The 15,146-nt window shown below is 42.9% G+C and overlaps 1 protein-coding gene across 7 annotated transcripts in view; it reads left to right on the top strand.

Moving 5' to 3' along the window:
• The window catches only part of LOC114879355 (DNA N6-methyl adenine demethylase-like), an 84,976-nt gene that overhangs the window by 53,379 nt on the left and 16,451 nt on the right, over positions 1-15,146 (top strand). For 4 of the 7 annotated variants that reach the window (XM_029194195.2, XM_029194223.2, XM_029194205.2 and 1 more), the window contains exon 4: positions 11,076-11,315. In XM_029194195.2, the coding sequence (XP_029050028.1) occupies positions 11,076-11,315 (240 nt within the window). Of the gene's footprint in view, positions 1-2,310; positions 2,708-2,820; positions 2,939-11,075; positions 11,316-15,146 lie in introns of those variants that run through there. The other 3 variants (XM_046288534.1, XM_029194240.2, XM_029194230.2) reach the window with 3 other exon arrangements.

Here is a 15,146-nt window from a genome sequence, read left to right as displayed (position 1 = left end):
TACTGTGGGCGTCGCGAAGTTAATTTTCATGTTGTTAGAAAGAATGTAAATTAAAAAGTAGTGGTTTTATCGCACAAATCGCTATTGCTACCTGGTGATGGCCGTCGTGGCAAAGACAGAGAAGGTTGTAGCAACGATAAAGGTAGAGAAGAGTTTCAAACGCGTCATCGTAACCGAAGGTGGGGAAACAACCAGGTCGGAGGTTCAAGGGGTCTACCTGACTCTAACAGGGAAATATTTGTGTATTGGAAGAAATGAAAAACGAACGAGGATGGAACAGTAGCAAACAAAAATTTTTTCATTGATCGCTGTTTAAAAATTGCATTGATTAAAATAGATTAGGTGCATTATGTCTATAGACCTGCAGATTAGCGCGAGTGCAGTGACTTCTTCCTCGATCATGAGGTAAAGCTAAATCGACCGGGGATCATATTAGGATGGGTGTACGTCTATACTAATAAGAAATTTAGTGTTCCAGAGTTTGAATAACTGGGAAATTCCACCTTAAATCTGCGGGTCCACCTCTCTCCCTCTTCAAATAATTTGGCGCACAAGAAAGAACTTTGTGTCTAGAAATAGGAAATCAATTTTTCAACCAAAATAAAATAAAAAATAACACTATCACGAACAATCTGAATAAAAACCGTGTGTAGGAATCCGTAAGTGTTTGTAGCATAAGAATAATGTAGGTAACAGAAATAGAAAATAGTGTGCAATGTTTTAAGTAACGTTGTAAAAAAAAGAGGTAGTTTTCCTCTAACAATTGTGCATGAATACTGCAAGAATGCACCATTGTGAAAAATAAAATACTTTCCGCGGGAACATCGGATACACTTTGTGAGGGCACCGTTTCCATCGCTAGAACTTTTCTCTCTCTCTCTCGTCCACATTGATACAATTGGTGGGGGAGTCCATATAGTTACAAAGCATGAGAAAGAGGGGAAGTATGAAGGAGTGGGAGAAAGGATGAAAAACCTGGGGGTGGGAGAGAGAGCACCGAGAGAGAAGAGAGAAGCCGCGGGAAACACGAAGGAGAATAGAAGTCGAGTGGAAAGAGAAAGAAACCAAGTGAAGCAAGTCAAAAAGAAAAAGGCGATGATGACGAAGAAAGAGAGGGGAGAACGACGTGGGGTGGGAAAATGGAAATAGGAAGAAGAGAGAGACAGAGAAACCGAAACAGGAGGGAAAAGCAAAGGAAAAGCGAATCAGAGACGAATAAGAGAGACAACAAGAGAGCGAGTACATTGAAGCGAGAGATAAAAGGGGGACGAGAGACAAGAGAGAGATGATGGGAGAGAGGGAACCGCGAAAACGAAGCGATACGAAAGTACACGAACATTTCCGAACGACGTGTGACGAGTTGCAGCGAATAAGGCGCGCACTTTACTTGCTGGAGCTTGACTTTCGGAGCAAGATAATATATAGAAACAAATTGAAATTAAATATTCTGTTGTATGGAATTGCTCTTTCCTAATTCAGGAAATTCATGTTACCAATAAATGAAAGAAGAGGGGTTAACAAACAAGAAAGAGGAGTTTAATTCTCTATGATAAGTAACAAAAAATAGAATTCCAAGCCTCCAGTAAGCACAATCATCCAAAGACTTCAGGAGGGCTAATGGTCATACGAGTGTGTTTAAAGCAACATTCATTACAGGAAACAACTACATGTGTACCATCTCCTAACCGATCAAACCTAAATCGCCATACATAAAAAGAGGAATCATTGCTCCCAGTCAAATCCTCTCGACCATCGCGTGGTCCCATCATCGTCGATCATTCATCCATGCCATGTTTACGGGTGTGGCGTTTACAAACCTCTACACCACATTCGCGATAACGCGCGCACGCTTTTAATAGCCCCCGACAGGCTGTTACCAGTGTTATGACACCGCGGGACCAGTGTCGAGTTCACGAAGCCAGTGTCGCCGGCCACCGGAATTCGTGATAGCACGCCGTGATAAGAGCGACAGAGATTATTCAGAGGGAAAGAGACCAACTCGATGAGAAAGAGAAAGGAGGGAGAAAGGTGGGGGAGGAAGTATCAGTCTGTATGAGTATAGACGATGCAGACAGAGCAGTGTGTGCCTGCACACAGAAAAGCGTGGAGACAGTAGAGGGGGAGTATGAGGAGGAGGAGGAGGAAGATAGGGGGGGAGAGAAGGGGTGGAAAGAGGGGACGAAACGAGAGAGAGAAGGAGATACGGGTACCAGGGAGGGATAGCAGGCGAGAGGAGGGCTGCAGAGGGCGGAGAAGCGTCCCACGGGAGTTTTTCGGCGGATCGCTGCGCGACTAGTGTGATCTCTCGCGAGTAGTGGACTCGATCGATCTTATTGGCGGTAGAACGAACGAGCAGTCAGTGCACGGTGAGAGCTCCGGTTGGAGGATCGTGCCGAGGCTCTTTTAGTGTTCACGAAGCCGGAGGATTTGACGGGAAGGTGCGCCTGCTAGATCACGCGATAATACTCCGCACTCGGTTTGAAACCTCGTGATTTTATACGGATTTTGCGGCTCGATTCGCCTCCAAGTGTATACTCGCGACCAAAGGGAACTGCACTCGTGTTCAGTGGTTTTATATATATATATATACGTATGTGTGTTGTTACGTGTATGTGGCTCGAGTTAGAGTGGCGTAAGAGTTCACGGTATAGCGAGTTGAAGTGAAATAAAAGCTGAACGCGAGGTCGCTGCGTGATCCAGAAGCAAAGTGAGTCCACTTTTCCCGCTCTTTATTAGGGAACCGCGTGTCTATGTCGGTTCAACGTTTCTCGCTTTCGATATACATGAAATATTCTTTTATTTATTGTGAACTCGAACCAGAACCAGTGTTTTGTATCGTTTGAACCGATTGGATAGAGGGAGAGAAGTCCTTGGACCTTCAAGGCGACTCGAAGAGATGGTAGACGCACGATAAACTTTTATGGAGGCATACGCGTGTGTACGTCAATATTTTTTAGTTTTCCTTTTTTACTTTCGATTCGTGTGCTCCAATATAGTGATCACCGGATGGAGGATCAATTCATTTCGCTCGTGAATCCCATCGCGCGGTCTTCGTTAATTCATTTAGCGCACGTTCGCGCGCTTTCGGTCCGAATGGATTTTCGGCTATTTGATAAACACCGGTTGAAAATACTGCATTCATAGCGATAGTTGAAGTGTTTTACTCCATTTAGAGGTATTATTTTTGGATTACTGCAGCAGTTTCCTTTGGGTCTTAGTTTTGGAGTAACATGTAGTCCACCTCAGACAATTCTGCTAGTTCCACTGGAACTATCCGGTAGATCTAATGATTTCTTTGTGGCTAACAGTAGATTCGTTAGTTCGATGGCCTTTTTCCGGCTGTTCTTCGTGATCGTCTCGAGTCACGAGAAGGAATCGATGCTCGAACGTCGAGAAACTCGCGGCGGGACGAGCTAGCCTATAGCAGCATAGGACACACAACGCTTGACCTGAATTCCATGACCACGATAGACGAACGATTGCGTAACACGTGTGCTTGGTGAACACGAAGTTTCGCGGTTCGCGTTGGTCCTTGGTGGAAAAAAGGTCCAAAACAGATACTCGTCAAGGATTCGCTTACATAATTTGAAATAGAACGCTTCGACGCGCCAACGCGACGTTCCCCGCTCTTCTAACTCTATTTTTTCCATGTTTACCATCAGTTGAATAATAGTTTCATTTGTACCAACGTAGAGTAATGGGTATGTGGAAGTATAAGACACGAACCAGTACGAAACACCCTTCAGTTATTTAAAGAAGATTCACTGACGAATGACTTGCAGAAAATGTATGCACCGCGCCGGCAAGTAGATCATCCACGAGTTTCATTCTCGTCCGTTGGTTGTTTCGTTTCAGTTGTCGATGAGTGTAACGCCCTCGCTTCGGAGCGGTCATTGGCCAACGACGTTTCACCACGTGGGTTGACAGATTTTCATTCAGCCTCCTCTTTTCTAGAAATAACCGGTTCGAATGAATGATTTCTAAGCTCGAGACGTACAGTTTTTGAACGGTACATTAAATAAGAATTGTCAGAACGATCGTGAATGATGGTCACGTTTCTTACCACGTGGCTGAGCGTTTCTAGATGATCCCCTGGCTTGCTAGGAATATTTTTAAATATTCCAATGAGAGTATAATAAATTCTTCAACGTCACTGGTCGGATCTAGAGCGATTTTGAAATATTTCAACAGGGATGTAATAAATTCTTCAGCATTGTACCGTATTACAATCTTTCGAACATTTATGTGGAATTTATTAGCGAAAAATATTGCGAACTATTAAATATCTGCATAAATAAGAAATTAATAATCGATGCAAATTGCACTCGTAATATGTACTGATATTAGAACCTTGTAGCTGGAAATATTTACAATCACTCTACGCAGTTATTCGATGCAAGTGTTTCGGATATTCATTGGTACGTTGTGCATCGAATGGATCCAGTTTTAATTCCCTATCATCGAAGAATATTGGCCAATTACCGGGGGTAGTCGAACGGAACCGAAAGCGCGAAAAGATCTGTAGGCAAACGAGAGCCACTGTCAGCGGCGCTTCAAAGGGACGCAAAGCGTAATCGTAAACGATCGACGACGCGTGTCGAAACGTACGAACGAACGAGTAGCAACAAAACGGAGCAGCCAATTGAATGTAGGATTTCCCGTGCCAATAAACGACCACGTGTTCCAGCCACGTGGTGTGCCTGCACGTTATAACCCCTCGGATATATACGAGGGTAAATCGCGACCCTAAACGATCCGCAACGATTAGTATAAGCAAAATGATGTTGCAGTCCAGGAGGTCTATACTACTGATAGGATTAAGCTTTTCGCGAGCTTCGTACACCGAGTGATTAAAATTTGAGTATTTTAAAATTTTAATATTTAGTTAGACAAAGTGCACATTGATCTCGATCCTATCCCTACCCTCTACCTTCAAATCATTTCAAAACCCAACATTGCCCTCTGCTCGCCATGTTACCCTAATCGATGATTGACGTCTAAAAAGATCCATCATCTTTCCTTTGAAGGATCCATGGTTTTCCTTTTCATTTTTCTTTCTTCCCACAAAATAATCCGGTCATCCGCGAAGGCACGTAATAATCACTGGTGTATTCAATTTTCCTCTGGTAAACGGCGAATAAAAGGAGACTTATGGTTGCCTCTCCGACGTGTTTCGACCGATATGTACCTGGATGGCTAAACTTCCGGCGGAATTGGTAGTAAAAGGAAGAGGAGAGATCTTAGGGTGGGTGTAATGATATAAAGCCACGTTGCTCGTATAACTCGACCGTAAATTCTCTGTCTGACCCGGATAGATAGATAGACGAACACGTGCACGGTGGAGAAGGCCGAGACGAATTACGCTGACGTTTGAAACGAGATCGTCTTCGAAGCGCAATATCGACTCGATATTGTTACCTGGCTTGTTCAGTTATAGATGATTCGAAGAGGAAGTGGTGCGCAATCATCCGGATACGAATTAATCAGAAATAAATCTCTTGGAATTAAGAATCTTTTCCTATTTATTATACTCTTCATAAATAGTGATTCTGACCATTAGGAGCCCAATTACATAAATTTCAAATATTAAGATTTCTGATAGGGAAATTGTTAATCTAATGCTGTAAGTTGATTGCCGCGGTGAAAGCGGAAATATGTGGCCAGATATGATTGGTCAATCTTCAAATTTAAACTTTCACTTTGGTGCCTTATTGGTTTAATATTAATCCTATCCAACCTTCGCCTTTCTTCTCTTTTACTAATTACGCAATTATATAACATTTGAGGCCGTGATCATTAGTAACCCCCAAATAATAATGCTGTTGAAAATTTTTTTTGTGACTTTCTCTTCTTCTACAAGAACTGCTAATTGAAAGAGGAACTGCAGATACTGCAACCGGTGCATCAACGTGACAGTGCATCAACGAGATAAAAAAAAACAATCATGATAAACACAAAACAACATCATCGTATTTAACTGGTGGACGCATTTGGATCATTGAATATAGCCTCCCCTTAATGAATTTCCGTGCTCAGTTTCGGTCGTTAAGGGCAGGATGCACTTTTACTTATGCCCGTCATTAAAAAGCCTCGCTACGCGATGCAGATAAAGGGAGGACGTCGTTCACTCTCCTTTTTTTTTTCTTTTCCTTCCCTCGTTTTTACCCTCCCTCTTCCACCATACCATTTTTTTCTTTATTACCAACTGTGGCCTGTTCCATGGCTCAGGGCAGATTTATTTCCGACGAGATAGTCGGAAAAATGAGCTCGCGAACAGAGAGATGTAAATGCGTTTCTGGTGCCCGCCGTTATAAAAATGAATCCTGGTCTGCCTCGTTTTTGCATCTTGAAAAGAGTCAATGTGACCCTTTGAAGTGGAGTCTTACTTTTAGTTTCATCTCTCCCTTTTTCGTTCGATCGAGATCAATTGGAAATCTAATTCTACCGATATAAGCAGTCAAATTCTCAAACGAAAGATTTTTATACATTTTTTTATTTAAATTTACATATAGGATCCTTTAGAAATAAAATATTTATGTATCCCGTGTGACGAAAATACAGAGACGTCTACTCGCGTTTCATACACGAATTATTACAATTAGAAAGTTTTAATTGGACCGAAAATTTACGGTGTCAGCGTCGGTACGTGTTCGCAGGCTTTTCATCGTTTCCATAGAACGAACGGGCGAACGATAACGACGAGTGATTAAAATCAAAACAAATTACTAGCTGGAAGATGCCTGTTCGAAGTTAACGACGTACTCAATGACACACGACGCGGCCGGGGGAACAATAAAATCGGTGGCGAGGGGATTCTTGCTGATGTTAGTCGTAGGTTTACGAGCGTAAACAGCCTCGACGTCGTTAGTGGCATCGCGAAACTCATTTTCGTCGAGGATCGATGAAGCACTCGAAGCTCGTGAAAGCACGACACCGGCGAATAAAAGAATGGAAACTCGCGGCCGCGTAAAATACGATAGCGTTGTATCCTCGTTCCCTATTGTGCCCCCCTTCGTTTTTCCTTTTACGCTGAGACCGCGAATCGCGAATTGTAAATAAGCACCGCGAACGGGTGGACGGTCGGGAAAAAAATGCGAAATGCTCGACGAGAAATATGACTGCTTGTAATATACGCCACTTTGCATTTTGATATTGAAATTGTTGGCTCTTGGAGGTGAATGGCTTTTGATGGTAAAGGAATCGAGGATTTTAAGTTTGAAGTTCAAGGTTTAAGGTTTGAATATGCAGGATCTGAAATTGAAGTCCTAGATCTTGGGTATGGAGTCTAACATTATAAATCCAAAATCTAAGGTTCAAAGTCCAAAGTCGAAAATCCAGAGTGCATAGTTTAAATTTATGATCAAGATTGCTAGAAATACTCAGATTTGATCTTGGAATAATTTAACATAGTTAGCTTGTTATTGTCGATTCAAACGTTCCATGAGTCACTCTCTAAGGAATAAGCTAGCATCACTCATCTGAACAGAAAATTTATTGTTTCTATTATAGACGGTAAATCATCAAGCAATTACGTCGTAAAGGATACAATAGAGTGTAATTACATGGTTAATATTATAGTCTTCATATGATGCTGCTTTACGATGCAATATCAAGATCATAATTTATCTGCTCAAAGTCTTCATTCTTCTTTTATTAATAATCAGTATAATACTATTTCAATTCTGACTCGGTATTTTCAACCGAAAGGTTTTCATTTCATTTGTAATTCAAAGTTCAAATTTACTTTGATGTCGTCTGGAAAGTACACCGATAAACGATTTGCGAAGTCTCGAAACCTTGAAAGCTTCAAGAAGCTTTTCTTTGTACAAAATGAAGCTATCTTAACTACAGAAGATCGTAAGATGAAAGCAAAAGAAAGAAGGTTGAAAATGCATTTCTTCCAGGCTCTGTTGGTAAACCCATCATCAAGATTACCCTGTGCAACTCGTTAGTATCAGTGAAATTACACAGCACACTCGAGGTTATTTAATATTAGAACGATGTTATATTACAGAATATAGACAAATAATTATCCTGTTAAAATAACCACACGATACTCGTGTTATTTATTCATTCTTCAAAATACTAGACCCATCGACTGGAAAAGCAGGTAAAGCAGGTGAAATTGAAGAATTTCTTCTTCTCTTCTTTCAAACCATCCCTTCGGTATAATTTCCAGCCGTCAGAACAACAATGAGTCTGTCAGTTCCCATGCATGGAATCGTTCGAAAACGTCTAGGAACTTTTCATACATCATCTTGACGAGTAGGTAGCCCATGTAGGAATGCTCTACTGCTTTTGGCACGTCTCAACGCTTTAGAACTCCATTAGTTCCTACTCGATTATTTTCAACAAATGAATATTCCAATTATACCATCAAAAGGGTTACCTTCTGAAATTCAACACTTCACTTGGCTATTTAAAATAGACATTAGCATACGAAAATTCCTCTGTTAGTCCAGGGTACCAGTGTCGGCTCCAAAGGGTTGAAGAATAAGGGTGTATATCATGAAGTCTCAGATAATATCATACATGTCCTTCATTTTTCTATATCTTCATATTACAAGATCATCAATATTCTCGCCTTTCAGTGCATTTTCAGTGGATCGAGGTTCGATCGAGACGCGAACGTGTTTCCTCGACTGATTCTTCCCTAGCCGTGCAAGTCACGTTTCCGTCTCTCGTAACCGTTGAAACGTTGTTCCATTGCAGGCGTGGTTCTCGACAAAAAGTGAAATTTCTCGGAGCACGTGTTGCTTTTGCCCGCCAGGGATCCGAAACGCGACGTGTCTCGTGCTAGCTGGAAGCGAGTTAAGTAAAATATCTCAGCGGGTGACGAGGAGACGTTCGTTCGGTAAGCAAATGCATTCTCCCGGTGGGCTTAGCGTGGGCCCCAAGACCTTGTCTATTTATAAATGCACCTCGTATGTAAGCTTGCACGCACGTGATACGTCGTAACACACGTCGATTCCAATGCGGATACCCCGCGAGAAAATTGAAGCCTTCGTCGTAAATTGACGCTCCTCCGTGATCCTGAGACCCGGTAATTTCAAACCACCTAGCAAGGCTGTGCTCTGTAATAGAGTTTCACGTTGTTCAACGCATTTTCAGTTCGATACACAGTCATTTCGAATGACTCATGTAGCTGTTCGATCGTCAGACTGAATGAACTTCTTGGGAGGTGAGTTCATGTTTGAGGGCTGACAAATGGTATTCCGGTCGTTTACCGTTTTCAGAACGATGATAACGATGCAGATAGAAAGTTGAATTCCATTTTTAGTACTCTTCGGTTTCAGCGATTTGGGAGGTCTTTTTGTTAGATCTTGTGGGAGGTCTTGAAGAGGATGACTTTAGAATCTTTAAATATTTCTTTCATTCTAAATTCTAATCTTTTTCCTAAATAATTTATAATATCGTGGATATTTGTGCCGTGCCAGTGGACGTGTTAAAACGTGGTCTAAATGAAAGACGCGGCCGTCAAGATATTAATACTTCTCGTGCGAACCTTGAACGACTGAATAAATCTTGCATCCTATAAATCGATAAAAAGCTTCCCTAAAATATTGAAAATCTCGATGTCGGTCACTTGTCTGTACAACTTATCGATTGTTAATTCTTGCAAAGAGTCAATTCGATCGATGGGTGTGAATTATTTCCATGGTTCGTCAGGGTGGTATTTCTCGTTGACGAGTAACGATCCTCGCGGTTATAAAGAGCCTGTTGTTTATTCCTGTTGGCCGCAGGTTGCGGCAACCATGACGAGCGCAGCCCGTCATAAATGTAAATTGAATTCCGTCGCATAAATTTCCCGGCCGACTTGCCCAATAAATTCACCGTCCGATACAATCAGTAATATTCTGTAACATCGTCGTCGATCGTATGTATTACGAAACTCTTTCCTTTTACGAAGCCTGCAAATGCATTTTCAATAACAAAGTGGTGCCTGGTTGTATTCGTCGTTAGAACAACAGGTAAGACGTTCAGCTTCTTCGAGGATATTGAACCCATGAGTCAGCGGTGCCGAATGCGTTTCCTCCAATTAAGAAATTCTTAGAAAACATTCTCAGCCCTGTCAGGGATGATTTGCTGTGTTTGATAAAAATAAAGATAACGAGCGAAGGATCAGGGTCGTTAACAACGTCCATTTCGAATGTCTCCCGCTATATAAATCATGTTATAGATTGGTTCTTCAACTAAACCCATCATAATGACAAATTTTCGAACTTAGAAATGGCTCTGGATTCAGGGTCACTGACCTGACTCGGATTGCTAATCGAATAGCAATTAGTATTAACAATTAAATCCAAATTTTTAGGAAATATTATCAAGCAAAGTAATTAAATTATCTTCCTCCTACATAACCCCAAGGACCCAAAGATTGGAGCGCACGGGTGTTCCTCAAGCTCTTCGATAATTCTGATCGCGCGATGCTTAACGTCGGCACCGTGATAGCGTAGCTCGAGGGACGTCGTAATAATTGATCAAGTTTGTGGCACGGAGAGGGAAGGAGTCGATTATACTGTCGGCCAACGACGCTTGTTGAACTATGGAAACCGTTTCAGCTGGCTCGGCCTACTTAGGCCACCTTGGTATTTTTAGCATTGGGGTCACACCGGCGTACAACCGGCCATCGTATCAGAAACCATCCATCCTTCCTTCCTTCCTTCCTTCCTTCCTTCTTTCCTTCCTTCCTTCCTTCCTTCCTTCCTTCCTTCATTCCTGCTTTCCTTCCTTCGTTTCAAAAGAGATTCTCCTCTTTGTCGTGACGCGTACTCCCCTCGACATGCGTGGGTGATCCACTGGGGGACATTTTCCTTCTGAAGATGAACAGTTCACTGTTCTATCGCGTGTCATTCAACCATCTTCGGAAACTTTTACGTTTTCATTTTTATCCCATACTTTTCATAATGAAAATTCTGCTATAGATGAAAAGTGAAAGATACCCGACACGATTGAGAATGACGCAACTGTTGGTACACGTATAACGTTCACTGTTGGTTGAATGTAAATTTCTCGTCCACGCAAACGAGACTGGTTGGTTCATTTCTGATGGTAGATTAACGTTTCTGTTACAGAGTTATCGAAAGATCGCACGGCAAGTCAGCACACCGGACAGCGCACCTGCAGGCTTAGGCAGTCCACAGGCTGGCATCGGTGGGCTACAACAACATCAGCAACAACCGCAACAGCAAACGCAACAAACGCTACATCAGCCGGATCCCATGCAGCAGTCCAAGGACAATCTGAATCCTGCGGCGAACCAGCAAACCGGTGCACTTAGAAACGGAAATCCTCCGCCTCCTGTCGTTTCTATGGTGAGTACATTTCTATGCTACAACTTACGTATCGAACTAGAAAATTTGTAAATCTACCGGTAATTTTATAAGTTCCGACGTTCGTTTCTTTTCGCATAGTATCGTAGAAGAGTCTTGTTTCTCGTTGAAAATCCTTTAGAGAGTTACTGGTTAAATCTTGGTCCTTGAGGATCGTATCGATCCCAAGCTACTTAGCCGTTCCTCGCTGGTAATCCGGTCTAGTGTATCGATACAGAACACGTAGCACACTTCAGGGAATAAACAGTACCCTGACCCCTTCGTGTATTTCGTGTATGCCATTGGTGAAGCCGGACCGAGGACCTTGACCTAGACCTAGACCATCGCGGTTCGTTACTTCAATCTGTCTTCATCCTCCAAGAGGATACATTTGCTCCTTCCGTTCTGTGTTTATTCAAAAATCTTGAACACTAAAGGGTTGAGTGTTCCGTTGTGAAATTACAAATTAGTTGAGGATGAAATCTTGAAAATTGTGTCAGGAAGTAGCCTGGTTAGACGATGATCCAGCGACATTCAATCCTTTCCGGAGCAAAAAGGAAACGCGCAGCCGGTCAACCGCGAAGACGTCTTGATCCCAGACGTTCCTCTCGCTTTCAACGAGCCAAGAGGAAGAGGAAAGTCGAGCGAAGAGGAGCAGAAAAGGCGGTAGGAATGTGGTTCTTCGCGTTCGTTTCAAGCGTGTATCTCGATCCTCTTGGCCGACGCGAGGTTACTGGGCAAACCAGTCTGCGAGCACGCCGCGTGTTTTCAACGGTGGCAAGTCGAACACGTGTGAGGATAATCCGTGTGTAAAACTACGCGTGTTATACTCCGACCACCGGTGTCTGACGAGGTTCCAGCCCGTCTGCGACTTGTCCGGTTATCGGTTACCACCAAGGTCGTCCCGTTGAACCCTGACAACCCTACGTTCCCTGAACGGGCCAGCAAGCGGATAAAATTTACTGCCCCATTACTGTCGACCTCCATGTTTATGGGTGTACCCTTAAAACAGGACGTTTGCCGGTATTCGAAGGTGCAATGACTTTGGGTTTTCTTATTTTTCATCTCTTCGGAAGACATTCTAATGACAACTTCCAAAAATCCTTTGTCTTGAAGAGAACTATACAGATACTTGAATGACCAGCCAACTATTCTAAACACTAACCTTCAATAACTCTTCATCAATCCTAACACCTAATTCACATTTAGTTCAGACCCCTTCAAAAGGCTAATCTCCATCAATTGCTACTTCCTCCAAATCTAGTATCCGTTCATCTAGAAAGAATCCTCAGCCAATTCTTTCCGCTGCTCGTGTCTGCCAGCTGAAAACGTCTCTCATCGAGGTGTGCCCTCTTTGAAGTTCCACTCAATCTCCGTGGCTTCTGAACGGGCAAGTCGAGATAGAGAAGAAAAGAGGGGAAAAAAAAAGAAACAGAATGATGGCGCACCCGCAGAAGGAATCGCGAAACGTAGACAGGTATCGGCACTTACTCCGTGCCGTTTTCAACCCCTCGTTGCCACCCTTGTTCCTCTCCGCCCGTCATTCTCCGCCTCTGCCGCCACCTCTTGCTCCTCTTGATACTGCTCGCTTTTCCTTCCCCTCTTTCGTTCTCGCTCGCTACCTCTGGGACCTTCTACCCATCTCTCTCAGTCTATCCCTGTCTCTCCTTCTCCCTCTTGCCAGGTCGGTCGGTGGTTCCTGTTCCTGCGGGTATTGATTCGCGTTGGCGGGCGGTCACCGCCCCCATAGTCGCTGTCTGCCGGTAGTCTACCCTTGCCCCGACGTTATGCTGTTATTTCGGCGGACGATCTCCTCGCAGCCCTTGTCACGAGGGAAAAAACCGCGAAAACGCGACCACCAGCCAACTGTAGGATCGACATACAACCAGGGGTAAGAGCAACGCTCTTTTGCTCACGTCTTTCCTCTTCTATTATTCTGTTTAGTATTCTTCACGATTAACAACCCTTAAGATCGTCCTTGAATTTTCGTTTCAACTCTACACTCAGTTTTTCTTTCATTCGTTGATTCTTTCTTTGTTCTTTTAATTCAACCCCTCTGAGCTGACGCTTTTCATGGTCGATAGAAATTATTATTACTTCCAGGATATTTATAAAATTTTAATTTGCATACGTTTTACATATTTTTATGTATTATGCTGAACTTCTCTTAATTATTAAATTATTCAGAATTTTAAAAATATGCAAAATGTACGAAGCCTGGTAATTATTCATAAAAATAATAAAGAAAGAAATTTGATAAAAATCTGGTACACGTTTAAGCGGTTGTTTTCATTGTAAATTGGCGCATACAGCCGTGCCGCGTTAATCGTGCGTTTCCCCGCGTTAAACGCGGCTATCTGCGCGCGTAAACGCGGTCAGCCCCGCGACACGGTAATTGGCAATATCGTCGCCGATAAAGGAATCAACGTTACAGGCCACGCAATTATGCAGTAAACCGAAACCGCGAAACGCGAGCCATGCTCGTTGGCCGTGTACGAATTGCGTCCGACCACGAAGCACGTGCGGTTTTCTATGCCGCGGAAACGCGTGTGTCCGCTCCGTTCACCACCGTACCAAACGGACACACTAAAGTACTGTGAACCTAGTGTTATAGACTTTGGAAAGTGCCGTTTTAGCCGTGGAGAATTTATTGAAGTGTAAAGTGATCTTTATCAATTTTTTGAATACACCAATCAACTATAAAAGTGATTCATAATGGCATCGTTTGTGAATTAAGAATGAAACGAACAAAATTTACGAGCCGTTTTAAAAATAACAGTATCTTCAAGAATGTAGATAGAGTTATTAGTGAGTCAGAGGTTTGAAATCTGAGTGCAGAGTTCTCTAAACGTATACGCTTCGTAGAAAAGTGACTGACCCTGGCCACGAAAACATTGATAATTTTTTATTTAAACAAAACTCGAGAGATACGTACATGAAACTCGGAAACATTTCTATAACGATTAACGAATTAACATTATATATTATTCTCGATCTTACCCCCAGAGTGTAAGCCTGGGAAACAACCCCTTCGTTCCCGAGAGAAACAACGTGGAAGGCGCAAGTTGCGGCTTTGTTCCACGATATTTCTTTTTTCGTTTCAGACGCATTGTTTGCACCGAAAGCGACCGATCGTGAATATATTCGCCGGGTAAGATGTAGATAAAACAGCTACCAGTTTCAGTCCCCCTGTTTACCGATTCTTTTTCGCAACCTCGATTTAAGGACGCGTATAAATTCCTTCGGTTCAGAATTCCTGAGAACTCGTTACGTTAAACCGTAACGGAAAAGAAAAATTCTTCTAGAAAATCGGTACAGATCCGTAAAAAGAGCATCCTCTGTATCGAATCATCATCGATCAGAGGTGATCACTAGAATCGGCCAGCTATTCGATTACCCGCAGACGTATGCTCGGAACTGCTGAAACACGGAAGCGAATCCGACAGTCGACCGAATTTAAACCGCTTTGAAAATCCAGCCAGAAATTAATTTCGCCGTTCTCTGTCCGCTCCTCTATCTCCGTCTCTCTCGTTCTCGATTCGATTGAAACAAGAGAGGCTGCAAATTTATCGACGAATTAGCCACAGCAATCAGTCCCGCATCGATACGTTTATTTCATTAAGCGTTCACCGTGAGCGGATGATCGCACGTTCGAACATCGCTGATGGTTACGCGTATCCGCGTAGCTTGTTTCGCAGCGAAAATTCATTTATCAAACGCGATGTCCCCGATTCCACCCTCGCTCTCACCCTTTCTGTTTCAGCTAACAGCCAGATAGCGGCGTGAAACGTTGTATCTACACTCGCCTTTTTTTTTATTCTCTCGTTCGATCGT

Source organism: Osmia bicornis, chromosome 2, assembly GCF_907164935.1.
Source record: "Osmia bicornis bicornis chromosome 2, iOsmBic2.1, whole genome shotgun sequence".
In the NCBI taxonomy this organism is placed as follows: domain Eukaryota; kingdom Metazoa; phylum Arthropoda; class Insecta; order Hymenoptera; family Megachilidae; genus Osmia; species Osmia bicornis.
This window is presented reverse-complemented; position numbering and strand designations above follow the sequence as displayed.